Here is a 27,798-nt window from a genome sequence, read left to right as displayed (position 1 = left end):
TTGTTAGTGAGGTAGGACTGGAAGGCTCTCTTTTTTTCTTCTTTATCCTTTATCTTTCTAGAATATAATTCTGATCAGGTTTTAGCAGCCTTAATTAAAAAACAAAACACAAATCTCAAGATTCCTCCCCTTAAAAACGTTGAACTTTTCTGTTTGGCTGTAATCAATGACTTTTCCCTTTGATTTCACACTTTGATCTATTTTCTCTCATGCTTCACTTGAAAGTAACTTTGTGTTGCTTGTGAAGGTAAGAAAAGCTTAAGTTCTCTGCTTCATTTCTAAGCTAGGAGTGTCCTCCTAATTATGTTTATCTCCCAAATTCATTTCAGAGTCAAGACTTTGATGTTAGCATATGTTTATTGCAGCTCTTGGATCCTAACCTTTAAGCAGTGGTGGTAGCTGACGTAATTAGCAGCAGTTGACTGGGCGGAGATCCACTGAAGTTTTGTTTGGCAAAAGATTTACCCAGAGGTGAGGAGACTGAACGAAGGTGCAGCCCAGGGACGGGGATGGGTCCTAGGGAGAGGGTGAACTGCAAGGCTGTGCCATCTTGGGGCATGTAAGTAAGCCCATACCTTAAGCAGAATCCCCTGGTTTGTTCTGCTTTGCACCAGTAGCTGTTTTGTTGATATTGTCATCATCGCTGCCAGAGTCTGTATTTTCTTAGATCAAACCAACCAATTTTCTCTTTCAAGATCGGTTTGTTAGGGCTGGGAGAAAGAAGCAACATCTCTGTCATAGAAGGGAATTCCTGAAATGCTGTTTCAAACACTGCAGCCAGAGCATGCACACTGTGTCCTGGTGCTGCTGTTGCTGCTCTTGTTGCAGAAAATCACCTGTAGTTGTTGAAATGCTGCTGCTTGTGCCTGGGGAGGAGAGAAGCGCGCTCATCCTGCGGTCTTCCTCCTTTTGGACAGGTGGTGTTAGAACACCAACTACAGTTACTTAAACATCTTCCTTATACTGAAACCTAAGCGCAATGATGAATACAGTGAGAAATGAGCCATTCTGAAAATTAGACAGCATTTTTATTATGATTATTCTGTCAAGGTTTGATAGACTGAGCAGCTAGAAGGAATACTTTTTGTTGGTCACATATTTCCAGATCAAAAGATCAGAATCATTCCTACAGATACTTTTGTTTGCTCTATAAGTAAAGCAACGGACCTTTAGTACAAGAAGTTACATTTCTAAGCCATCTGAATGGGGCAGTTTTCATCTAAATTTCTCATCATCTAGTTTTAGAACTTCATAAAAGGAACTTGGAGCGGTTTTTCTGCTGCACGCTTCAGGGCCAAGGCGTAAGTATAAACCCTGGCATCCACTGCAATATGTTCTTCTGCTACTAGTTCTGGAAAAAAAAAAATAAAATTGAGATGCTGTTAAAACTTCTCATCTACAGAAATGTAATTAAGTCCCTTACTAAAATGAAGATATATGGCATTCCAGGCATGAATTCTTAATGCTAACACTTTGTGATATCACTAACTGTTACCTGGTCAAGTCTCTCTCAGCTTTTTGTTTAAGATACAGTATTCTAGGATAAGAAATGCCATGAAGAGCTATGAGAAGCTAAGGGTTTCTTGCTAAAGCTCATATTTGTGCCTTTCATGTGTCAGAAAGCTCTTACCGTCAATTCTTTGCAGTAGGTCATTCTTTGGAAGTGAAATAACTTCCACAAATTCTAGGAGAAAAGAAAAAAATTTTACATACCTTTAAATTACTGAACAGTAGAGGAAATTACACCTCAGAGTCCTGTTTCTTAAAATTTAGAAGGGGAAGCAACCTGACCTAATGCTCATCACCATCCAAAAGCTGTGAGCATTCATATCTCACCAAAAGGCTGATTAAATGGGGGGAGGCAGTAACTGGGGTCACTAAAATACAGGTTTGGCAGAAAGAAACTGGGAGAGAGTTGGGAAAAATGGTGCAGCTGACAGCTACGGAGGATAAGAATCCTTCTAAAATGAGACCACCTTCATTCGGAGATGGGGAATACACTACTGAAGGGGACTTCTGTTTGGTTTACACTGGTACAATAATGGATCGTAGATGTGTTTGACTGAAGACCAAAACAGCACAAAGAGAAAGGGGTTGTTCTTAATTAATCTGTGTTGGTTTACACCTCCCCTGTCCATCTGAATTAGTTGTCTTTGGGGCTTGATCTACAGCTGTTGAGGATTCAGTAATTTGTGTCTCCGGAGATACTGGTGCTGTAGGTGCAATACCTGAATGTAATTGATGTGATAATGCCCCCCCCCCCGGAATTTCCATGTCTAGGCTAAAGTCAATCTTGTGTGTTTGATTAGAGTCAGGAGAGTAACCAAGCCCAAATAAAAAGCAGTTTTAACTGCCATGTTCTAAGGAAAACTTGCCATACGATGATTACACTTGACCTTACTGTTAGTGGGCACACAGCTATGTAACATACCTCCATCATCTGCAAGTAAAAAAAAAAAAAAAAAAAAGTAGATTAAGGATTTTGAAATACACTAGAGTTTACAACTAAAAAGCATTTTGGTAGCTGACTGATCGTGAGCAACACTGCAGTTACTTCCAGGGTCAAGCCACAGCTAAGGGCTCACAGTGCTTATGGCCCTAATTGAAGTTTGGCACCGAAATGTCTCATTCGGGGGTGTGCCAACACCTGGCACTGAACATCTAGGCCGCCCTAGTGAATTTAGCAGAGAAACGTGGCTCTGCTTATCTAGACTGCAGGATATGATTTGAGGGATGTACAGCATTTATATCAGTTGTGGGACAGAAGAGATAGGGTGGTAGAGATAGTTCCTTTAAACCCATTCTTTTGTTCTCACAATTTTCAAATAAATAGTATGAAACTCACCAAGTTTTTGCTTGGGTCTTGTATTCTCAGCCTCATCTCCGTTAATGGTGACACTCACAATGTGTGTCGTGCTGTTTGACAAACCTGGGTCCAAGCAGAGAGCTGCCAACAAGCACATGTAGAGGTTTAATTTTTCAAAAGCAGAAGTCAGGCACCTTGACATTTTAGCAGAAGCTTTTACAGAAATACATCTGATACAATAGAAGAACATATATTTGGTGTATGTTCATGCTGCAAGAGTTGTGAAAAGTTTGTTTTCGCATGTTCGTAACAGTAATGTTTCTGTAACTTTCAGCTCTTATACATTTCTTGTAAGACCTGTTTTCAGCAGCAAGGTTTACTTGCCATTCCATAGACTGAAGATTAAACTGTAAACTATAATTCCCTTAGAGACTTCCTCAGCCTATTAGTCTTATTTTGCCATCACCTGTCTCCATCCCTCAGTTCCCAGCACACAGTTGTACCCAATAATCAAAAGCCAAGTCTTAACTGTAATGACATTTACTTGAAATCACACCTAAGTTGCCTCACCCTTCTACCTTCTCAAGTTTTATTTACGATCCTCATTTTGCCTTCACTTTGTTTTATGTAGGAAGCTGGAATGGCAACAATCACATTCCAAAGGTTCCCTGGATTTACTCCAGTTATTTTCCTTCTTGTTTCCGGCCGGAGAGGCTGAGTACCTGTCACCTCCCCACAGCTCACGTGAGGGTGACCTCCACTCACTGCATCATGCAGCTGTTTTTTCTACCTAAGTTCACAGATGCTGTTCATGTTAAGTCCAGCAATGTAGACACTTACAATAAAATGACAAATTACAGCTTTACTAATTGGATTTTGTGTAAAGGATCTTAATTAATAGCAAAGTTTTCTTCTATAGAAATCAAACTTTTACTTTAGTCCTGTATGTTTAACAGAAGTTCAGCAACAGACTCATTAAGGACCAGTTGGTACAGCCATGGGATACTACTCTCTGCTAATCTGAATAGACTTTTCTGCATGGATTTTTCCTTTGGTTTAGGGTATTTTAGACATTTAGAGTACCCATCGGGTATTTTAGACATTTAGAGTACCCATCAAAGCAATTTAAGGATCTTGGGTGTGGGAAAATAAAAAAAAGCAAAGACCTGGAGTACATTCAATGACTTCCCCCTTGTACCCAGTTTCTTCCTCCAACTCTCGCAATGCAGCGCGTTCTGCAGTCTCATTTTCCTCAATGAGGCCTGTGAGATAAATAATACACAAGAACAACTGAAAAGCTAGTGCTTAACTGCAATACCCATCCCAAGATCTAATCCAGCTTTATGGAAGAGGTCAAACATCCTCCCTACCCTATTTCTGCAGAGGATAAACTGAGGTGTTAGGAAGGATTCCAGTTCCTGGATTGATCATGTTCTGCCCACATCTTCAACTGACTTCTACAACTGATTTCACCTACAGCAGCATGCTATCTTCCCAGGAAATGCATCAATATTCTTAAGAGGAAAGGAAGCCAAATGCTTTAACTCTTAGAGAAGGGAGGCATGGAAGGAAATGCAATATTCTATTACCAGACTACTGTGCAAAATACCACCCAGTCTGCTCAGATGAACTCATTTTGTATTCATTATCAAATATTCCTACTTCTGAAACAGCACACTGAGCTACAGAGCTCACCACGGTTTTCTGGTTAGAGCTACTTCATTAAGATTGGCACTCCAAGCACATCTAAACACACTTAACTGTCAGCTTCATGAGACTCAAATGTTTCAGTCGCTTACCTGCAGGAAATTCCAAGCAATAGCTGTTAATTGGGGGCCTGAACTGTTTCACTAGGACGATGCAGTCGTAGTGGAGAGTTCTCTGTAGTACTGCTATCACTGCTACACCTACAAATAGCAACAGAAGAAACAAGTACATAAAACTGGAGTATAGAGAGCGTTTAGTGCTAGATCTGGAAAGGAACACAAGCATTGTTACTCTGAGCATTAAATGTTTAAATATCTGCTCCTGAATGATGAATTTAATCTCCTTGTATTATGTGTGGTGAGAGAGAAAAGTAAAAAAATGGGATCTTCAGAAGAGCCCAGCAAACGAGAGGCACATGTACCAAGCAAGACTGACCTAAGCCCACCAGTCTCCAGAGAAGGGCTCTCTCGCCTGCAGAGACTGTTTGGAAGCTATAGTATGGAACCCCCTCCTAAGTCCTTTCATGGCTAAATCACGTCCCTCTTTTACCCAGAGAGAACTGTATCCTTAGTCCCTAAGAGCAGATCAACTCACCAGTCTGTGAGCAATGCCATATGAGGGCACCCATGTTGTCTTTGAAATTTCTCCATTGTTTTAAAGTGAATACAATAATCTTGGGAAAACACTCCTACCAGTAAAGTTCTAATTCTTCAGCACTGAAGTTAGCACTTCATTAGCTCTGGGCTACAGCAAGCTCTCCTGAGCTACTTGGTGTGCATCTTTGTTCATTCAGAAACAGATCGGCTCTAAGTCTGCACTGTCAGTTTAGCAGAACTTTCACACAAACAAAACACACATACAAAAAAGTCACCAAACTTACCATCAGCTGAAACACCCTTTTTGTTGCCAGTACGCTTTACAGTTTCCCAAGTCCTGTTTAACACAAGAGAAAAGAACAAATGAATACATAACTCATCTTTCTACCCTTGCTACTTTTATTTAAAAGCAAAATATGCCATCACACAGTGAGGCCCCCTAAAAAAGCAGCTGGCTGTAGGCAGACCCTGTCATATACTGGCACTAGAAAGTGCCAGTAGTATAATTTTGTTTTGCCTACTTAAAGGAGGGAGAGAGAGAACAGTTAATGAATGATTGTTTAAAATGACTAAAAATAAGGGAAAGACATAAATGATTGTTACCAAACAGGCAAGTCTGATAAAAGTGATCCTGTAAAAGTGCAAAATAAAGCAATTTATATATAAAACATATCAAATTTTGAAAGGCGGTTCTGTAACAAGACCATGTGCATTCTTTTATCTGCTTTTGCATCAGGTTTGTAGTGTAAGTTATTGTGAACTCTAGGGTCAGTTACTTGAGCACACAAGGCACACGCAGGTAAGGAACACCAAAGCGTCTCTCTCAAAATAAGCAATGGGGTGAGTAAAAACCAAAAATCCACCAGCAATAAACATCTTTTCACAAAAGCTCCAATCTTTACTATTTTTTAAAAGGAATCTTTGCTGATGAACTGGGAGGCACTGGAGAAAGCAATCAGTACAGAATCTAACACGTTAAGGGGAAGGAAGTAAAGTCATGTTGTCACAGCAAAACTAAAGCGTACAAAAGAACTGGACAGACATGATAATACACAGACAGTAATTTTTCAGTAGTATGCAAGATCCAGTACCATCAGCAAGAAAAATGAGCCCTTAATGAAGAACATAGCATCTTTAGCATCTTTACGTACACAGCTCATTATAAGGAACTGGAAATGCAAAGTAAACCAGGGTCCAATGTGCCCAAAAGTATTTAGGAGCCAAATTCAATCCCACATGCCAGCACATCTGCTTGCGGGACATTTTTTTCTCTGAGCAGTATGAACTATAAAGGAGTTGCACAATGAATAGATCTCATCTTGTGTCTCATACAAGCCTCATACTCTCTAGCCTGGGGCTAGTCCGTACAAGGAGGAACATTACAGGAATCTGAAATGCCAGAGGGGCAATTACCTCGTTTTACCAAAGGGATCAGTGTAAGTTGTTTCTTCAAGCTTCAACCATTTTCTTTCTACAATTACCTAAAATAAACAATTCTTTGTTAAATACATTATATGATTAATCCCAAAGATATTTGGCGGCTAAGAGGAGAAATAACTATTTTGGGATTGTTTTGAAGACAAAATCTCAGCATCAGAATACATTCAGGAACACACAACAACATTCTGTAGCTATTATGGAAAAAAACATTTAAGTTCTTGAACAGGAATAGAAAATTAGTAACTCTTCTGAACACGACTTTTATAACCAAGTTTCAATGAATTCAGTAGGATTTTATGTACTGGAAAGTCCTCACCTTTTTAGAAGAATTTTGCAAAGCTCATGTTTCAGCTGAAAAAAGGGTCACTGGTCTGCAGACTAGCTATGCTGGTAATCATGACTGCCCACTTACCAGAGAGCTAAGCATGCAAGACTGAACACCAAACTATTCTGAAACTTTTCTTGCCTTGATCTCAGACCTGGTCCTTGTGTAGCTGCTGTCTTCTGTAACAGTGAGCTGTGACACACGCCTGCCCTTTCAGGGCTGCTGAATGAGTGCTTGGCATTAGTATTATTATAAAAATGTTTTTTTCTGAACTAAATGAGTTTATTTGCCCTGTGATGTTTCCTCATCTTTTATGTAATTCCTTTAAAAGGGAAAAATCTCTAAGTGTTAACCCAGCAGTTTACTTTTAATGTAACTTGTATTTTAAGCTTTGCTAAAGGTATAAGCAGACAAGAAGCTTGTCTCCAGAATTTTGTATCAAGTTGGCCATAGGTCTGACCACAGAAATCAGAAGGAATCAGTAAGATGAAAAAATCACTTCTTCGTGTCTAATGAGACACACTGCTGACAGCAACAGAGCAAGCATAAGCAAGGGAAAAAGGATCTGCGAAAAAAACCCACAACACTGAATTGTAGCAAAGGATGAAGTCTTGAGGTCATTCATGTGGTTGGCACACTGAGATCCTCTAGTGAAGGACAAAGAGCAAACAGGCCCATTTGGTCATGTAGATTTTGGACTTAAAAGTGAGAAATTAATCAACTCAAAAAAGAATACAGAGAATTGAAATGCAGTATACGATGCAGCTGTAGCTAGAGTACAGAAGCACACTACAGCATCAGCTGGAGACAGAAGGCAAATCAGAAGGGATTTGGGTATCCAGTAAACTATAAGTGAGCTGGACGAACTCACATCTTTCTTAAAATGTGTTCTTCAGAACAATTATTTTGATAGGCAACTGAAATAACAATAGCACTCCTATAGTTGTAAGCAGGGCTATATGTACTTTACATGTAGGAATTTTGGCATTTGGAAACTATAATGTTTCCATGTAAAAGAAATTGGAAAAGAAGAACTATGTGTTCTCAGAAGGGCTTTCTAATGGCTTTGTGGTCACAAAAACAGCAGGAAATGAGAAGATGAAGTATATTATGATCATTACATGTTCAAGAAGTAATTCCATTTGGAAGCATTCAGGTACATTTTAAATAGCTTTGTATTTACTCCTAAGTCACTGCAGAACTAGAGTACAGGAAGATCCAGAAGAGAAATAGATGAAAACCATGTTCCATTGGTTGTCCAAGGAGAGGAATATATATACTTCAGTTAAGTAAACAGCCAAATGTTTTGTGTTAAAGATTCTTCTTAAACATTGCAGAGAACACAAAGGCCTAAATTATTGATCGCAGTCCCATTTTGCTGCAGCATTCAACAGAACTGGCAGATCATTACCTCTGTCACCAAGTTATCGTCTGCAAAGCAGGAAGGGGAAAATGGCTCAAATCAGAACTGTCCCCAGGGATCTTAGAGGAAAGAGAAATCCCTAGTCTGTAAGAAATTTGACCTACCCAAGCTCCAAAAAGACAAAAAAAAAAAAAGGTAGGTTTTATGTGTACAAAACAAACAGTGTCAAACAAAGTGTCTTGTTTTTAATCTGGTATTCTTGAATACAGCTTTTGTCTTCTACTGTCATGGAACAATAATTAAAAAGTCCTATAAGACATGCAACATATTTACAATGGAATTGGTTCCACAATTCTCTAAAGTTAGGTGAAACCCTTGCTGCTAACAGCCTACAGGGTGAGAAAACTGAAAGCTGCCAGGTTTCCCTGAAAGAATAAGAGAATTTTCTCACTCACCTCGTAGGTGCACAGTTAAAATCTGCGGAAGCTGGCCCAGAAGCAAATAGCTGATTTAGGACCCACAGGGCACTTTGCAAGATGTGTTGCATGTACTATACTTGGTTTTAGAATGAGTTATTTGTATTGCTTTACCTATTACTTTGATGGACAAATAACATCTGCTTTTGCTTACAACAGCCTGACTGTGGGTTCCCAGAAACAGGAAGAAGGACTTAAGATCAGACACTGCTTTCATGAAAGAAGATATTCCAACATCAGACCATGTAGTTACTGTTGAGTTACAGACCCACTTTTAGCATGAGGGACACTGGCAGAGTCATAGTAAATATCCTCCTGTATTAATGCCACAAAATGACTGAAAAAACTAAATAGCTTAAAATATGTAAGATCTAATTACAAACTTCCAATGACACCAAAGAGTACAGTGTTCCAAAGGAGAAGATCTAAGAGGCATTATGAAAAATTAAAAAAAAAAAGGTAAAATGAAAATGCTACCTGCAAAAACAGAGGTCTTAATAGAAAACCCAAAAAGCTTACAAAAACTGAACCCATTATGTTTGAGAAATATTCATATTAAAAAACAACCCAAAAGGAAGATTCATAAATATATCCCAATCATGTCAATGCCTTCTTTCCTGAAAAAGCTTTGTACCTTGAAACCTAAGGAAATTATGAGACTGTTCATTCCAAGGAAGGAATGCTGGATGAAAGAAACTACATTCAATGTTATAACAACAGTGTGATGCTGTTGCCAAACCTGCCTTTAAGACCAAAGATTAACTTTAAAGAATTCACTTAAAAGAGAAGAGAAACAAATACAGGCAGTTTAAATTATGGTGAAAGTGCTCCTAATAAGCACCCAAAAGTACTTTCAAATTCCTTCCCCAGGATTCTGTGAAGACATGAGCAGAATATTTTTGAAAAAATCTTACTATCTTCTTAATATTGTCTAGAACAGCAATTATCTAAATTCAAACCCTTTCAGAAAGCATCAAAGGTACAATCCTAGGCAACTCTTAAGTGGCTCATCATCTTAAAGGAATGGAAAACAAAGCTGAGTTTTATGATCCACTGATTTGTATAGTCTCTCAGAGGCATCAGCATTATTTCTGAACATTGAAAACAGCCTGAACAATACAAGAAACAGCTGCAAAATCTGAAAGAAGCTTAAAATAATGCAACAGCGTAGACATCTCTCTCCCAACTGATAATTTGTATGATTATTTCAACAGAGAAATGCCACCTTTTTTAAACTCTTATACCATCAGGAAAAAGTATTTTATCTACTGAATAGATTTTTACAAACATACAGCATCCATACCATTTCTTACTCTGCACTCACAAACATTCTGATCAGTCTCAAACAACTGTTATTTAACAACAAAACGTGTCAAAACCGAGCATGTTATACCTCTTCTTTAAGAACGGATTGTCTAGCAGTTTTTGGAACTTCTGTGGATGTCTCAGCTGCCATTTTCAGGAATGTCAGGCTTTTCTCCTCCTGTGCAAAGTCCAGATTACTAGGAAACAAAGTCAATATTTGCTTTCAGAGTAAAGTTAAAAGGTTCATTTCTGCATTCTAAATTAACAAATAAGACCTACTGGAGAAAGTTACGGACACATGATGCCAAGGGCCATTCACAATTTCAGCTCCACCTGATGGTTTCAGAGTCAAATAATTCAAAGGAGAAGTGGAAGTTTGGGTTAAATCCCTGATTTACAAAGTTATAATAGTCCTATTAGGAGCTGAGTAGCTATGCTGGCTGAAGACACCCACCTTAACTTTCAAAGGTCAGACATACAGGGACAAAATTGATCCATTTCAGTCAACTTGTTTCATTCTGATCTGGGTGAAGTGCTTTGTCAACACAGCATTGCCACAACAGGACTACGCACTCCACTGTGAAAGTGGGAAAAAACCTTATACCAAGAGGACTTCAGGGGTAAAAACTGTCTGCTATTGAGAAAGAATCAGAACTAGAACCTACCTTCACCTTACACATATCACAAATAAAGATGTAAGTCCTTCTCCCAAAAAAAACAAGGTCAAAAAGTCACCTGTGTGTTGCAAGTCTAGGTGGCATGTGGAGTTAGTGTGACCAAAGCACGTCAGTCTCCCCTACTGGGAATGATGTGGCTAGCACCGTCCAAAAGGCAGTTGAATATATGCCCAAAGCAAGGCTCTGCACCTGCAGCTCAATGCCTCAGCCTGCATCTGAACGCTCCCTAGGAAGGTAAGATTGTCCACTCACTCGCTCAATCCAATTCTAGCTGAAAGGCACAGCGGGCAGCAGAAAAATACAATGCATTAGAGATTCACCATTAGTCCCCTGTCTCCCTGCAGAGCTACGGGGCACTTCCAGCACAGAAACTCTTATTTCAAGGAAGCTCATCTCTGATACTAAGTTGTAATACTGAAGTCCTGAAAATCAGCACGAATCATAAGCAAAAAGACCATGCAAAGAAGCAAACCAGTTTATGCATCAGAAGAGACAAGACAATCTTAAAAGATCTCTTGTTCTTAGTGTTGATGATTGTAAACTTTCCATAAAGCCAACAGGAATCTTCCCATTGACTTCAACTAGGGTTTAATAAGGCTCTGTGGAGTCTCTAGCAATCAACAGTACCAAAAATGAGTGATCGCCTTCTCCGTCATGCCTAATTTTAGCACTTTTTTACTTCATCTTTATCTTTTTATGATAACACCTACTGCAGATTTGTGAAAAATTTAAGAGCATGCAGAAACAGTCAGCTTTCTTACACACTAATTTGCATTTTAATTCCACAAAGTAGTTAAAAGGAATAGGTAGCACAAAATATTTCTGGTTATCAGGGGATTAAAACTAATGTACATAAATCCATTTCCTCAGTATGTACAGAGGGCAGACTCTTTCCTAAGTCTTAATACAGTCGTCGGATGAAGTAGGTTATAGTGGTGAAACGTTCAAATTGTTTTTATGTCACTTAAGTCCTGAAAAGGAACCCTGACCTATTAAACCCAAGTCTGTTCTTTCAGAAGTATGTGCTATAACCCTTTCTTAAAGCGATGAAGTTCCATCTTAAAATTATTTACCTTACTATTTCTATGAAAAACTGTTCTAGAACCTCACTTATCTTTCAATTTCTATCCCACATTAGTTCAGTTAGCTATTACCCATTTGTTCCTGAGCCAGCAATGTCTCAAACTCTCTTCAGTTAGGATTTAAGAGCTGTAGCTGGACAATTGCCAGTCTCTTGCCGTGACACTGAAATACAAGATCAAGCTTTCCACCAAACTTATACAAAAGAAGCGTAGCCCAGCATAGCAGTTCCAAGAGGCTTCTGGTCATCCAGAGGACAGTCAAAGGAGGCTCTTTACAATGCCTGAAGTACACACCTTTAAAAATATAAAAACCTCGTACAACATACCTAGCTACAACGAATTCACCTCCTATGTTTGGAAAGAATTATAGCCTTTCTGACTGACAAAAAAAAAATTATGAATGAGTGAGCCATATCCTTGTTAAACTTTTTTTTTTTTTTTTTAATCAGGCTAAGTTTTCCTCTTTAGTCTCCCCTCACAGGAAATCCTATTCACTTGATCATACTAATCCTTCTACACTACAAGTATCAGTGTATCTTTCTCAAACGTGGATCACCACAATCATACCCTAAATCCCACAAGCAGCTTACAGTAATGATTTGTACAACAGTGTTAATACTTACCTATATCAGTTACTGAACCTCATCTCATGGCAGAAGCTCGTTTCAACACAGCTTGCTCTCTTCTGCAGTGGACAGATTCAAGGGTGGCTTGCGACTTTAAATAAAAAATTATACAGCTTCAGTGGTTTGTGTTATCACTAATATCTAAAATAAATGAAAACGAGAGAGGAAGACTCATCAGCTTCTGTAGTTTTGATCTCCTCCACAAGTGGGTGCAATGACTCTATATATGAGTGACATTTTTTTAAAAGTTCCAACAAAAAGTAATTTTTTCCGAATTCAGCTGATTTTATAGAAGTGAGAATTTCTGCTGTTAGAAATCTGAAATACCATTCGGTTAAATGAAGGCTGCAATTTTGGTATCTCATATGAGTCATACTGTCAAGGGTGGCAACACCTTTTGTTCATAAACAAAATTAGCTGCAACTGAAAATTAAACTTAACACTACAATGTTAGGTTTCTAAAGCCCTATATTAGCTATCAAAATACACCTTGTCTTGAAGCCCTCAGACAGGAATGTTCTTCCAGCTCATAAAATTACCACTGCATCAATTGATTTAAAAATGCAACACAGCTTGTCTAGCAGCCTGGGAACCTGACTACCTGATTTATGATTACATCAACTCAATGAATATAAATTTTTAATAGTTATCGGTACAATCTTAATACTAGGTCAAAGTGTACGCATTTATCAGCCTTCTTAGCATGAATCAACAGCACTTGAACTACGAAGTATGGAAAAAAGTTTGGCCTGCTTCTACCTTCTCTGATGATTTCTGAGGCTAGTTTTACAGATTGCTGCTGGCAAATCATGCTACTTGTTCCATTTATTCCATATGGAGGTCAAACGCGGATATGAAAAAAGTTTACAATTTATAAAAGGGGTAACTTTATTCCCGTTGCTTATTCCCTTCAAGGCAAGGCTTCCTTTCAAGGAAAGGTCTAATCATTCTACAGTTTCCAAATTCTGCTTCCCAGGGCTTAAAATCTTAAACCAACACATGCCTGCGAATCAGCTTAGAGAGTAGCCAAGCAATAGTGGCTTTACATTAACCTGTCCAAGCCATGATAGATGGATTACTTTTCTAAATCACTTCTAAAGTTATTCTCTGATCCAAACTACGTAGCCCAGCTGACACCAACCAGATTTAATGGGAAGTTCAGCAACAGCATCCTAAGTCAAGATGAAGATAAAGCAAAATACAGGGTTTCTTGTAAAGAACATGCAGAGGGACACAAGCAGTGCTTTACGTGTGATTTAACCAACAGCATGCTGAGATACATGTGCTGAAAATAACTATCTCTAGAAAAACTTAAAGCTTGTTAGCATCAGTTAGCGCACTTGTATTTCAGCAATATGATTCAAGTAACAAAATAATTAGCAAAAGATGATGGCAGAGAGGGAGAGGGAAATAGTGGGAAAAAATGTTACGGTTTTGTCGTGGTATTTAGCAGCATGGATAACCTGTGCAGCACGAAATACGGAAGAATAACTGATTCTTGCCCTGCAGAACAGACAACAAATACTATCTTGCATAAGCAGACGAGCGTCAGCAGCATCTCCCTATCATTATAAACCCTCCTGACAAGCGATGTGTGAGAGGGCTTTGGGACACGGCCTCGAAGAGCAGATGCAAGATGCGCTGCGGGGAAACGACTCGGCCCTCCATGCAGGGGACACGCGCGCAGAGACGACGGCGGAACCACGGGGCTTAGAAAGAACATATTCGGTTACTACTCGGCTCTTCCCAAAAGAAAATGAAACGCAGCCCTGCTGGAGGAGAGGAGGCTCTGTCGCTGCAGAGCTCCGTTATAACGCGGGAGAGATGAAATCTTACACGAGCGCATGCAAAGCAAGGAAGCAGAGCCTGCGAGGCGGGAAAAGCACCCGCGGCTTCCCTGAGGCCGCCCGTGTTGTCAACGTAACCGCCTGGAAACCCCGCGCTGGGGCCACGCACACGGAGGAGGCCGGGAGAAGCGGGTGTGGGGGGCGTAGGGGAGGCGTGTGGGGCTGGGCTGGGCTGGGCTGGGTTGGAAGCGGGCTTGTGTCAGAGCAGGGTTGGGTGAGCTGTAGGGGGACCTGTGTGGGGCAAAAGCTGGGATGGAGGTGGGGAAGGCTTGAACAAGCTGGGGTCCAGGGAGCTGGGGTCTCATCCCTGCACCCTGAGGGGGTGTTTTGGGCAGCCCCGGCACCCCTGTGCTCCTTGCTCTCCTGGTGGGACTCTGCAGAGCTGATACCCAACCCAGTGCTCTTCCCACTTGGCTGCTCGAAGAAACAGGCTGAGCACACCCAAACCAACTGGCTAACTTGGTGTTTCACTGTATTTCTGTAAGCAATGTCAAATTCTACAGTTTCTAAGGTGCTGCCGCAGGTCACGAGATTGTTACAAAAGCTAGCAGTAACTCAGGAAAGTCAAGCTCAAGATAGTTGCCCTGTTGGATCAAGAAGCACTGACATCAGGCTTTTACTAATCAAAGCATTTAATCTTTGATGGTTTTTAGTGTTTAGTACATGCATATTTTTGGTAAGTTTAGTGATAGTCCTGAATTTTTTGGAATATTCGAGAGGTATGGACAAATTCTGGTTTGGATCTCAGAAGGGAAGCCTTTAGTTTGAGCAACATGGTGTCTCCTTCTCACTGGCCACATAAACTCTTTCTCTGAATTTCCAGAGCTTTGAAGGAGTGGGGAATTTTAGTGCATTTCATCTAAAATTTTTGCCTCTTTCTCCTCTGCTTCCTTGGAGGGTAAATGTGCATTACTTTTTGGGAAGGGGTGACAGGGGAGAAAGAGAAATGGTGTTTTTCATAGCGTTAGAGAATAAAATATACTGTTATTGAGGTTCTATTAAAAACCAAAAACTTTTTATTCAACCCTTCTTATTTTAACAAGTAATATTAATAACAACTTATTAAAGCAATGCTCATGTTTCTTCCAGTGTCATACTTCCCCTGCCAGAGAATGTGAAAGAATATTTGCTGGATGATGGAACGCTTGTGGTTTCCGGAAGGTAAAGAGTGTTTTCCCCCCACCCTCCAAGTATTAACACTATTTTATATTCACAGTGCTATTTTATATACACTGATTATATTTTGCATGATGAGTTTTTAAAATTTGACCAGTCTGGCTGCAGTAAACCTCATACTGTATGAACATGTGAATGGGCTGACTGTTGCTGTTAAAACTTAACTTGATGGTACCTGATGCAGATCCTAAAATCCATTTAATGCACTTGATGCTAGACCAACTAGGGGCAGTTTTTAAATTTTTTTCCTCCACCTTTCCTTGCAGAGTCTACCAGTCTCTTGGGTGCATAGCCTGCTGACTTGTGTTTGCTTGCTTTGATATGGTTAGCTCCAGTTCAGAGGCTTGACCCGTCCTGCACCATTCACATGCTTGCTGCCTTATCCAGGGGTGAAATGACATTACCTGAGTTTAATTCCCAATAAGATAAGCTATATATAAATCTTAGTGATTTCTGAGTTTGTATAATGATTTGCATATATGTAATCAATGCATGTGACAAGGCTCAATGTCCTGTATGCCAAAATTTTGGATGGAGAAGAATGAGGTGGATAGATATGAGAAATGGTTGGTAAGAATCCAGGCCTTGTTCTTTGTCTTCTGCTTAGAATTTTACTGTGTAAAGTGATTATTGGATGCATACACCTTGTTAGCGATCAGAAATCAGTCCACACTCCATCATTTCCTAACGGGTAGTTTGCTTCTCGCAGAGCAGCCAATTAGGCCGTGAGTGTAAGGGAGCTATGTCTGATTTCTCAGGAGTCAATTTATGTATAATTGAAGCTGTTTAAACACCTCGTAAAGATGAAAGGTCTCTTAAAATTTAAAAATCTTTTAAAATAAATTTAAAATTTAAAATTTTTTAAAAAATTTAAATCTTTTTAAATAAATGTATCCAGAAAACTGAAATTGTTTTTTAAACTATTTTGGATAAGAAGTGATGTTATCACCTGCTTCTGCAGGACTGTGCAGTTTATTTAGCAGCAGCCATTTATTTTTTAATAAGCTTTCAGAAAAGCTGAAACTGAGAGTTTGATGTTACAGCTGTGTTATAGAAACAATTTCTGTTGTCTTCAATGGAATAATGGACAGCTGTATAATTGACTTAAATTATATTTTTTAAGAAGCTTCCAATTTAAAATCCCTTTGAGAAACCAGTTTTTCTCTTGAGTTGAACTTTCTTAGCTAGAAGTGAATGTGATCTTGCAGCCAAGGCTAAGAGGGCTTTTAATCTTCAGTGAACTGTTGTCTAATCTCTAGATCTCAAAAACTGAATTGATAGTCTAATCCCTTTAGCAGTGCACTAAGGGACTGCAGAGACAGCTTGTTGAAGCTTTTGGCAGGGGCACACATTTGCACTTAACCTGTTTGTTACGCTGACCTGATGTGAATAAGTCTTCAAGAGCTTGGTCTTCTCCTTTAAAATCTTCACACTCAGTTATATTGGCTAAAGAACTTTAAACATAACCTAAAACTTCAAGGGAATATTTACAGTCAAGTGCTTTCTCCCAGATAGCTAGTGTTTACAACAGGATATCTCACCTGTTTAGAAAAAGTAACTTTTCCGGAACACATGTATCCACTTTCCCTAGGATCTTCTTTTCTGTGTGTGGAGTGTGAGGACATTTTCTTTTCAGAACCAGAAATTCACAGGTCAACCTGTGAAACGCAAGTTTTATAAATTTTTACTTGGAAAAGGAGTATGGAAGCAAAGCATAATTTAAGTTGAACTTGTTTTAAAAAATAATTTTGTTAATTTGTGCTTCTGTCAGAGTACAGTAAAGTTGGAAAACAATGATTAATAGGGTGTTGAAAAGCTTCGATTATGGCGTTTTCAGAGCAGAAGGTATCTGCTAATTTGAAAGAAGCAAAGTGTTTTGGGTAGGGCCCAAGTTTGAAGACCTAAAACCCTGGCATTAATCTTCTGTACTGGTGAAGTGCTAGGGCTTGGACAATAGGCCCAAGCCAGACTTGACCTGTAGCTGAATTCTGTATATTTTGTAACTGATAACCATTGTGCTAGTAGGTGTTGTACTAAATTACAACAAGCCACCTATGCTGATGTAAAAAGTGCTGAAGTGTTGGAAGTATTGAAGCCTGAACAACAGGCCCCGAGCCAAAGCTGCTCACTTAGTATGTAGTCATTAGCAAAATATGTACACTCATTAATGAAAGATGTAGCTTAGATATCATGTACTCATTACTGATGATGAATGTAATGAAAACATTCATGTATCTTTCTTCTTTGTGTAGGGGCAAGTTAACAAGGCCGTGAAGCCAGCTGTTCGGCCTTGGGACCAGACGTGTGGCCTTGTTCTAAAAAGAACAAAAATAAATCAGCTAAGCAGGGAAACTCCCTTAGCTTCTCCCTTGAGCCCTGGCCAGGCTCTGGGGGGATCTAATGTGAGAGTGAAACCAGATGTTCCGCTTAAAACAAAAGTGACAGTTGCTCTGACTTGCTGATTTTTGGGTATATAAGGCTGGACCTGTTTGCAGTGACTTTGGATGCCTCACCTGTGGGTGGATGCACCACTTGCTGGGACAGGCTCTCCAAATCCTCGCTGTAACCAGGGCTCCCCAGCGACTGTGGGTCTGGATGATGGTAACATATGCAAGTGGTGATGTTTTCTGTATTGCTCTGTTGCATTATTTAGTTATCCCCAGTAAAATACACCTACTCTTTCCACTCTGGTGTCCGAGTTTAATTGGTATCCTTAATCAGCTGGCTTGTTCTGATTTTTCTCTGCCAGGGGTTTTGAGGCTTAATCATACAAAAACATTTTGAGACCAACAGCTGGTAGGTGCTGTGCAAAGGTAATGTATATGGTCAAGTCAAACTCCAGTGCTTACCTTTTTTTCTGCTAATTTTTTGTTTTAGAGAAGATCCGCCAAGTCATGCTCAGGAGGGGAGTGATGATGCAGAGGAGATACAGGTCAGTATAAAATGCAACTTGATATCAAGTCTCTTGAGGAAAAATATGAATATGTATCCTTTTCTGCATAATTTATAGGTGAGGAGAGTACTTCACAAAAAAAAAAGTAATCATGTGGTAGTTGCCTTGTAAAACTTAAAACCATCATTATTTATACTTTGATGTCAGGGAAGGTTTAAAATCTTTCTTTGCTCTTTCACAGAAGACTTCTAAATTTTTTTTAATGTCTTGATAATTGCATTTGCAATAATGAGTAGAGAATGTTGAAGGATATTGGAATTGACCTTAATGCTGTTTCATGCCCTGAAAAATTAGGAGGAGGAGTACATTTGGAGGAGTTATTTGAAGAAACAATGGAAGTTTCTGAGACCATAATAGCTCAGAAGGGTATTCTAGAAGAAAAACACTGAAAAATGTTGTTAGCACAAGGTGACAGAAGGTACAAAAAAGAGGTGAAAAAGAAATATAATTGAAACGAATGGATCATGGGTCTGAGGATGGAAGTGCTGGAGCTGGAGACAAGCTTTAGATAGGGAAGACTCTGTTGAGTTCTGAAATGTCCAAGTTTGTGATACAAACCACAATTAAAATGTATGCGTGTCATCTTTTATCCATACTTTAGAACAGTACTTCTGCTGAATATAGAATATTTTTCCTGTCTTAATTTACAGCCATAATAATTGGAGGATGGTGATGTTATGCTATAGGAGCTCCAGGGCAGTGATTTGATGTACATGTTATAGGAAGCCATGTGAATTCTGGTGTTCTCATAAATTATAATATAAAGGATGTCTCAGGAAACCAGTAACCTTTGATTTGTTGTTACTTTTAACAGTGGTCGGATGATGAGAATACTACAACGCTTAAGGTAAGGTCCTGTAAACGCCCACTGTGGGTTTGTCAGCAGTATCCTTTCTGCAACCTTGTGATATAAACTTGTTGCCAGTTAGAAATATCTGTTGCTGTATTTAACATTTTTCAGACTATTCTAGATGGATGGCAGTGTAGATGTCTGTAACTTTAAACAAGTTTTGCTGGCTTAATTTTATTTAACTAAAAATAAAATGCTTTTCTTCATCCCCAACAATCACACACTTGTTAGACTATAGGAAATGAACTGAAGTATGGCTCTAAATATAGCTGTCTTTCATTTTCACCACTTTGAATATCTCCCAATTACTTAATCAGACTGGATGCAGAAGAAATGAAGCCCCTGCAGCTCAATTTTCACAGCTCTTCTCTTACACCTGTGCCATTATTTCCTCCTAAGTACATTTCTTTCTATCATATCTTTTTTTTTTTTTTTTTCCTTTTTCTGTCTGTATGTTCTCCTTGCACTCTGTCTGGCTTAGAATCAGGATCATGATGGATATGAATCAGGCTTCCGTGACCTTTTTTTTTTTTCTTTTTTACATCTTTTTTGAAACTGCTGTTGCCGTATCATTGTCAGAGTTGATATGTTTGTGTCATTTGTCTGATATTGATATTAATTCAGTCATATTAGGTCCCTGTTGTTCAACATAGTGTTGAATTGCTGACATTGCATTAGGTGCAATATAAACACAGCCCTGCTTTGAGTTGCGTTTAAGCTAGCACAGAATTTATAGCCTAGATTTTAAAACATGCCAAATCTGCACATACTAATAGCTTCAGTTAAGAATTCTAAGCTTTCATAAAGTAGATGCCTCAGATTGTAAATTATTTAAAACAAGCATTTTGGTATTCATCTTTTGCGAAGCTCACGTTAATGTTGCTAAAGAAGGAATGTCAGACTTCTCAATTGGGTTTCATTATAGCATACAACACAATAAGGAAATATATAATCAAGATGTATGATAACCATCCAAAGGGTATAGGCCAAGTGCTTTCAGGTTATCTGGGTAAGCATTGTGTACTGTGTAGGGATTCAGCTTTACAGCTAATGTTCTGCTGGGGCTGGCTGGGATGGAGTTAACTTTCAGCTGTTGCTGACCAGTGCTTGCAGAGCATCAAGCCTTTCTCTTTTCCTAGTCTGCCCCACACCCCTCCCAGTGACTAGGCTAGGGATAAGCAAGAGCCAGGACAGTTGACCCAAGCTGTCTTAAAAGATATTCCATACCATGTAACATCATGGTCAGAAACAAAAGCAGGCGGAGAGGAAGAAGAGGGGTGTTTTGGCTTCCAAGGTGGCTCTTGTTCAGAGACTGACAGGGCTTTGTCTTTTGCCAAACCTGGAACTTTCAAAATGGTTAATAAAGAACATGGTTTGTGCCTGTGTCTAGTTTCTACAAAAATACACCTACATTCATCTCTGGTCAAAGAAAGAGACTCTTAAAAGTAGAATTTCACAATGTGCTCTTTACCATCTTGTAAATTTGGTAGATGATTGCTCTAAAGACTCCATCCGTGGCAAACGTGCTTTCCCTACCTGAAAACTAGGGACTGCTCTGAGGTCAGTGAATGAATGGAAATAGTCTTCCGTGATTTTAAGTATTTGCCTGTTACCACTTTGCCAGTGATGAAGAGAGTGAAGAAGCAGCCTGTGTAGAATACAGAAGGGTGGGGAGCTTCATCTGGAGTTACCACAAGAGATGAGAATGGATCAAGTAGTCATGTGGAAGCTGAACAGGGAAACACAAGGGAACATAGTGTGTAAAGAAGAGTAGAACAGGCTGGAGATTGCTATTCTGCATTTGCTGTCAGCCTAGGGCATTACTGCCTTACTATCAATAAATCACAGGTTATAATTCCCTATTGGTTTCTTGGCAATCAGGTGAGCTGTGGTTGTGATTTATTCTGATTTGATGACCTGCCTGAGTTGTCAGGTAGAACTTGTTTCCCTTGCCCCTTCTATATTCTGAAGAAGAATTAGAATATAGGCTTACAGAACATTCTGTGTTTAAAAAAATATGCATTAATATTGATGGTTGCAAAGTCAGGCATTCAGAATTTAGGAAATGTTAGAATCTGGTTTGTTTATGCAGCCTTAGAGATATTCTCCCGGGTATAATTCTTCCCTTGTATTAATCAAATGACACAATGGTAACATTTCCCAAGGGAGACTTAGTGTGTGCTGGTATTACATATATAGTATGACTCCTGACTTCTGTCAAAACAAGAGGAGATTGGATCAGAATACAGTGGATGAAGAGTTTTACTTCTTGCAGGAGCAATTTCTAGAATTGACTGAGGCTCTAAAAATAAAGTAAAATAAGAGAAGTGCTTTTTCAGTTTTTAAGTGTAGTTTCCAATGGAGACTAGGTACCATACTAAGGAAAGATTCAGAATGTTTGAAGTTCAGTCTGGGTCACTGCGCTAGAATGTGAGAGGGGTTTTTTTTAAGTGTTTGTGTTTGAGGGGGCTGCAGAAAGGAGATGCCAAAACGTATGAACCTTTTTTTGATCACTTATGTGGCTGTGAGGGCTTTGTTGTTTTAGAGACATCAATTAGCTTTAGCCTAGATGTTATCTTTGAGTTGACTTTAAAAATATTCAGGCAGAAATAGTGTTCTTATATATCTTTTTACTATAAATCCTGTTACATGAAAAATCTTTGACATATGCCTGAAATCCTTTCATGTTATTTTGAAGGTCAGCAATCTGTTTTCTATTGCGCCACATTCAGGGTGGAATTTATAGCGTCCTGAGGAGTTTTTTCCCCTTATCTTATGTTTACAATTTTGACAATGTTCTTTACAAGACAAGGTTTTCTAGTCCAACCCATACTTTCGCAGTGTATCCTCTATTTTAATGCAATATATTGTTAAGGAATTACAGTAAGACCCAATTTAAGAGCTGTTTACTTAAAGTATTACTAACAACATTTTGTAAAATTAAAGCTTAAATGAGGACCTGTCACTCAAATTGCCTATGAATTGATTTATTTACTTTTGCTCTCTTACTGTGCTCCTAAATGCAACTAGAGAACTATTACAAACCAGAGCTGATCTCGTTGTACCTTTTAATACTTTGAAAGAATGGTGCAATATTTGTATTTTAGATTTTTTGTAGAGATGCTTCATTCTAAACAAACTATTACTGAAAGTTTGTTTGATTGTTTGTAAGTCTTCTTAGATCTTACTTGTATACAATAATCTACTACCAGGTATAAAACAAGAGGTTATGTATTTAAGGTCTGTTTATTTGTCTTGCACGTTTGCAAACTTGCAGTTTTCATGGGGATCATAATGAAGTTTTGGGGGTTTGTAAATTCTTGGAATCTTGTTAGCAATGAGGGTGAGAACTGGAAACACATTTTCAATTTTCTCTGATTGAAATAATGTCAGAGTTGATTCTTAAATAATTTATTTCTACAAATACATTATTTTTGTGGGGTTCTTGGTTCCTGATTTTGATCACGTTTATTCCTTCTACAATATGTATTTCTAACGGTATTGAGAAGATAACTACACTTCACTATTAAATGTATTGAAATTAATATTTTTGTTGTTGTTATTCTTTGTTCAGGCACCAGAATTTCCTGAGTTCACAGCTAAAGTTCAAGAAGCAATAAGTTCCTTGGGTGGCAGTGTTTTTCCTAAACTTAACTGGAGTGCTCCAAGGGTAAGAACGCTGACTCCCCAAACTTGTAATAGATGTTATCATAAGGATTTTTTGTTTGTTTGTTTTATCTTAATGCATTGGAAAGTAGAAGAGTCTAGTGGTTCTGATGAAGCAAGAAGTGATAGATAAGATATCAGTGAAGTGTGATACAGCAGATTGTTCTGGTGGATTAGAGCTAGATGCTGCACTGTTTGGTGAGGCTGATGCAAGGCAGCACTGGCTTAGTTACATAAAGTCCTGTATCCTTGTTATAGATAACAGTATGATGGTCAAAATCTTCTCATTTAGGATAGTCGTTGAAAACTTTACCTGGGATAAAGATTATTGCTTTTTTTAAAAAAATGTGGGGATTTTAAACTTCCCTCTAGTCATTTGCAGATACTCTTGACAATATCTTAAGGATGGATGCACCCAAATTTTTTTGTATCATATTCTCGAGGGAAACCTGTTCAGTTAAGCATTCCAAGAAAATGCCTTGAAGCGGTAAGGCAAAGCCTTAGGTTTTTAATGGATTTCCTCTGCTTTCAACAAGAGTATTCATAAAAGAAGCAGTAACTATTGTGTCTCTTGTAATAGCTAATGAAGTTTTCCTCAAAAAAAAAATATTTCTGTGTATATTTCAAATGTTGCATAATATTGAGATATCTCTGCAGCTTGCATTCCTTTCTGCTAATAAAAGTGCATTTTTGGATAATCTTTTTTGTTTAGGATGCCTACTGGATAGCAATGAACAGCTCTCTGAAATGTAAAGCTCTCAGTGACATCTTCCTACTCTTCAAGAGTTCAGACTTTATTACTCGTGACCTCACTCAGCCGTAAGTAGATTTCTATCAGACAATGTTATTTATACCCAGTCAAAAAATAGCCCAACCCTCTGAGGGTAACTTTTCAGTTCTTTTGAAAGATCTTACACTTTAGTGTACAGCAACAGTAAATATCTGATACAAAAATACGTATTTGTGTTTAAAAGTTGTTCAGGTATGGTAATACAGGTTTCAGGTACAGTAATAACTTGTTCTTTGAAGCTACCCCCACCCCTTCCCTCCTTCTTTGTCTCCCTCCACCATGCAAAAATAAATGCTGGGTCCAATTTAGTACAGAGAATTGTGAGGTAAATTATCTTCATTGTTACTTTCCATGAGTGAGCCTTTCCTAATAAACCAGAATTGGTTACCTAGCTTCAGTCAACAGTACAAATTACAAATACAGTGTGCTTGGTGTTTATTTTATCTGCTCACATGAAAAGAGTACTTAATTGTATAGGGGCAGTTTCCTCCTGTAGTACCTGCATCTGATTCCTGTCATTCATTTCTAAATATAGACTTTTTCTGAAAGAAAATAAAATTACTGGAATTTAATGTTGTTACTATGGTTAATATTGTGGTTTTTTTCAGAAAAGCAGAATTTCATAGAAAAGGGCAATTCATGGCTTGATATCTGAGAGATTGTTTTCCAGTAATTATTCAGTGCTTATTTATATTACTGCAATATTGAGGAGACTTGATTAAATGCAGGGCCTTTGTTCTAGGTGCTTTATAGAGGTTCACCAGGTCTAATAGTCTTGTGTTAAGTAGCTTATGACCCAATCAGAATTGTCTTGTCTAAAATGTGCAACCAGCTGCATTAATGCTGTGCAACTGGCTTATTTTTTATTCCTGCAAATTTAATAACACTTTTTACTCCCAGTTTGTTGGTACACTAAAAAAATGATAGGTAGCAACATCCTCACCCTTATCTCTGCATTTATGGAGTGCTAGCAACACTGTCAGTCCAATTCTGATGCTAGGTTTTACATTATGTCTAACCTACAACATTAGGAGGTGCAGGAGAAGAAAGTGAGGAGGGGAGACGATATTGGAGTGAGAAGACAGTTTGAAAAGTATGTTGGACTAGGGTAACAGTTGTGAGCACTGGGAATTCATGATTCTGGGATCATAGAGAATGAAAGGGGTGGAGGAGATGAGAAATCTATAGTTTACATTTCCAAGGTGAGTGAGTAGTGATTCTCAGAAGACTGTGGTGCCTTACCAAGGAGTTTTTTTTTCATGGTTTCCCCTAATGGGTGGCTAGGTGACTCAGCCAGGTGTCTTGAGGACGGTTTGCTCGGAAGGTTGAGCACTAAAATTTGATGTGTCCTTTGTTGTAACTGCTTTCAGAACTGAGTCTTGTGGGTCTGAGAAGAACTGTACACTTTGTATCATCCCTTTGTGAATATTAAATAATATGGGGTTTGTATTCCACTATCCTCATGTATAAAGAGGTTCAGCAAAAAGTACCCTGAGCTCCTTGGAGAATTCCTGCTTGGTTAACCACTTCCTAATGAATTTGGGACACAAGTGTTCAGCAAGCACCACTTGATTTAGAAGATGTGGCAACTCTGTGTGTGTGTGTGTTTGTGCTCCTAGTTTATGCCATTTTTATGGTAGAATTAATTGGTCCTTAGAGAAGGACCACCTTCTCTAAGACTTGAAACCAGTGCATTTTCTGTCAGGTTTTATCTCGTATCAGGTAAAGCTAGTGCCTCAGCTATTCATGAAGGCATTCTAGCTCCTGTGTTGTGAGATTTCACAGCATGGGTGTTAACTTGAACCATCAGTAATTTCACCTCAAGTTCACACCGTATTAAGAACAGTTGTGGCTGAGCAGCCTGTAGCAGACACGCTCTCTTCTACAGATCCTGCTGTAAGAGAATAACCCCTAGCTGAAAGACAACACCTCAAACTGCAGTAGTCCAATCCATCTAGACTCCTTTTCCAGTGTGATAAGACCATGCGCATTGCCAGATAGCACAGCTCAGCTTGTGGGTGGTAAATAAGCAAACCTTGTGACATGATTGTGGAATCATCACCTGATCGAAAGGCTAAGTTTAATTTGAGAAGTGTTGCATCTATTTCCTTTATAAAGTCTTATCTAATGTTGGTATAAATTTGGGTTATGATGGTTTTGTTGTTTGTTTGTTTGGTTGGTTTTTTTTATCAGAACAGACTTTGCTGTTTTGGTAAGGTTGAGTTAATATGGGCAGTGCTGCCTTGTGGTTTCCGTGAAATGAAAGTTATACTTGCAACTAGGGGAATGTATGTAATTTGTAAAATCATTTTGATTTCTATGTATCTTATATTTTATGAACATCTTGGTTTTGATTAAAGCACATATTATTGTCTAGTCTTAGCATGGTATTTCTAAATTACGAAGTTATTTGTACAAAATGTCCACACCCAAACAGTGAAATGATTATTGCTGAACCAGAACAGTGGTTTTCCTTAATTATACTATTGATTAGCTGCCTGTTCCCTAGTCTTTAGCAAGCAGAAATAAAAAATGTAGCTGGTATAAGAACCTGAAGTGCTGAACACGTGAAAATTACGATACATAATACATCCAGATCCCTTGGGAGGGCTACTTGGAGGATAAATGCACTATATTTCTACTTCTTTCATTAATACTTAGTATGGTATAAAGTTTCATGCCCTGCATAAGTAACTGCTGAAATGTTGTATACCCTTTTTTGTTTTGTGTTGTTTTCTGTTCAATTGTATTAACTTAAAAATCCACTTCATGGGTCATAATACAGAAAAGGCTTTGCCATGGCAATTTGAAGATCTGTTTCTTAATCCAGCTATGCCAGTGATGTGGAATTTAAGGCAAACCACTTTCTTTGCCTCTTCCTTCCTCCCCTGTTTACTATGTGCTTATCTGGTATCAATCTATACATTGTTCAGGTCAGGGAACTGCCCTTGCTGTAATTCTCAACTGTCTAAAGTTCTGAGAAAACTTCAACTGTGCAGTACTTCAGTAAAAACCATTTAAAATATGACCTTAATGCAAATATACTGAGCATTAGTAGATAAGATTTGACTATTTTAAATGTTTGGATTTTCTCATGATGTTGACACTTTGTGTGGCTGAAAAGTTCAGAATAATGAGTTAACTTTCCTCCTTTGTATAAATCAACAAAGACTTCAGAGTGATGCACTTACTAATGTAGTCAATGTTTCTGCTTCAAAGTAAGCATTGCATTTTACTTAGCTGAGTTCACAAAAAAACTTCTGGGTGGTGTGATCCTTAACTTTTCAGATTTTAATGTAGGTTTTCAAAAACAGTGTTGTGGAAGTATGATTAAAAAAAAAAATCCCATTTTTAATTGGGATTTATGTTAAGTGATTAAAACTCCTCATTTGAACAAAAATCCTTTTAGAGACCTGTTGAGTGTATTGGTTTAAAACACAGTTTTCATCCTTATTATTAGCATGTGTGGACTACATCTTGTTAAGACATGATTGCCCACCTTGAGACTGATATAAATATTAGCATAGTTCTAATGATATGATAATGCCCTTTCACTTATAAGTTGGTTGTTATATTATGCCCATTAATAAACCTTGGAAATTTTGTCAAACTGTGGAGTTTGTTCCTGTTGTATAGGTCCATACTGATGTTTTAAGTCTACAGATGCTACTATTGGGATTTTGAACACTGAAGTGTTCTTATTTTTCCAGTTGTTTAATAATCACAACCACAGAGGTGAGATAAGAAGTCCTCTAAGTTCAACCCTGTTGAAAAGCAACCTAATGCAGAGAACCTCTTCTGCAGGGATTGCCCTTTGCCTTATCATAGAGAGGCAGTATGAGTCACATGCAGGAATAGCAGTTTTCTGATGTGCACTTAAGTGTCGTAAATTGTCACGCAGTATTTTATTGGACCAGCTGATGCTATGGACCTGTTACTTTCAAAAATTCATCCCTCAAAATTCTTTGAGAATTTACTTCAGCTGGTTAGACAGGTGAAGTAGAGTCTAAAAGTAGCCACTGAACCCTGTCTAAGCCCAGTAAATGGAGTGAAGGGACCATCTATGCCACATTTAGTAGGTAAGAAGTATCTACTAGGTTAACAGAGCTGATG

The 27,798-nt window shown here is 38.5% G+C and overlaps 2 protein-coding genes across 3 annotated transcripts in view; one reads left to right on the top strand and one right to left on the bottom strand.

Annotated features, from left to right (window-relative positions):
• Positions 1–23: 23 nt before the first annotated feature.
• Positions 24–14,356, bottom strand: NUDT5 (nudix hydrolase 5). 2 transcript variants are annotated; one of them, XM_026841141.1, is made up of 11 exons: positions 14,240–14,356; positions 12,401–12,494; positions 10,107–10,215; positions 6,523–6,590; positions 5,394–5,446; positions 4,606–4,713; positions 3,973–4,068; positions 2,846–2,947; positions 2,432–2,440; positions 1,631–1,684; positions 24–1,351 (listed from the first exon to the last, which is right to left on the bottom strand). In XM_026841141.1, exons 3-11 carry the CDS (start codon positions 10,167–10,169, stop codon positions 1,242–1,244), a joined length of 663 nt encoding a protein of 220 aa, XP_026696942.1. In that variant the 5' UTR covers positions 10,170–10,215; positions 12,401–12,494; positions 14,240–14,356; the 3' UTR covers positions 24–1,241. The 2 variants fall into 2 exon arrangements, with proteins under 2 accessions (XP_026696942.1, XP_026696943.1); XM_026841142.1 differs by having other exon boundaries at positions 14,140–14,354.
• Positions 13,994–27,798, top strand: part of CDC123 (cell division cycle 123) — a 39,095-nt gene continuing 25,290 nt past the window's right edge. The window contains exons 1-6 of the mRNA XM_026868021.1: positions 13,994–14,382; positions 15,340–15,411; positions 18,304–18,358; positions 19,194–19,226; positions 22,804–22,899; positions 23,608–23,714. Coding sequence (XP_026723822.1) covers positions 13,994–14,382; positions 15,340–15,411; positions 18,304–18,358; positions 19,194–19,226; positions 22,804–22,899; positions 23,608–23,714 — 752 coding nt within the window. The remainder of the gene's footprint in view (positions 14,383–15,339; positions 15,412–18,303; positions 18,359–19,193; positions 19,227–22,803; positions 22,900–23,607; positions 23,715–27,798) is intronic.

This window comes from Athene cunicularia (assembly GCF_003259725.1).
Source record: "Athene cunicularia isolate RWA chromosome 1 unlocalized genomic scaffold, athCun1 chr1_part2, whole genome shotgun sequence".
Lineage (NCBI taxonomy): Eukaryota > Metazoa > Chordata > Aves > Strigiformes > Strigidae > Athene > Athene cunicularia.
The sequence above is the reverse complement of the archived record's forward strand: the minus strand, read 5'-3'. Positions and strand labels throughout refer to the sequence as shown.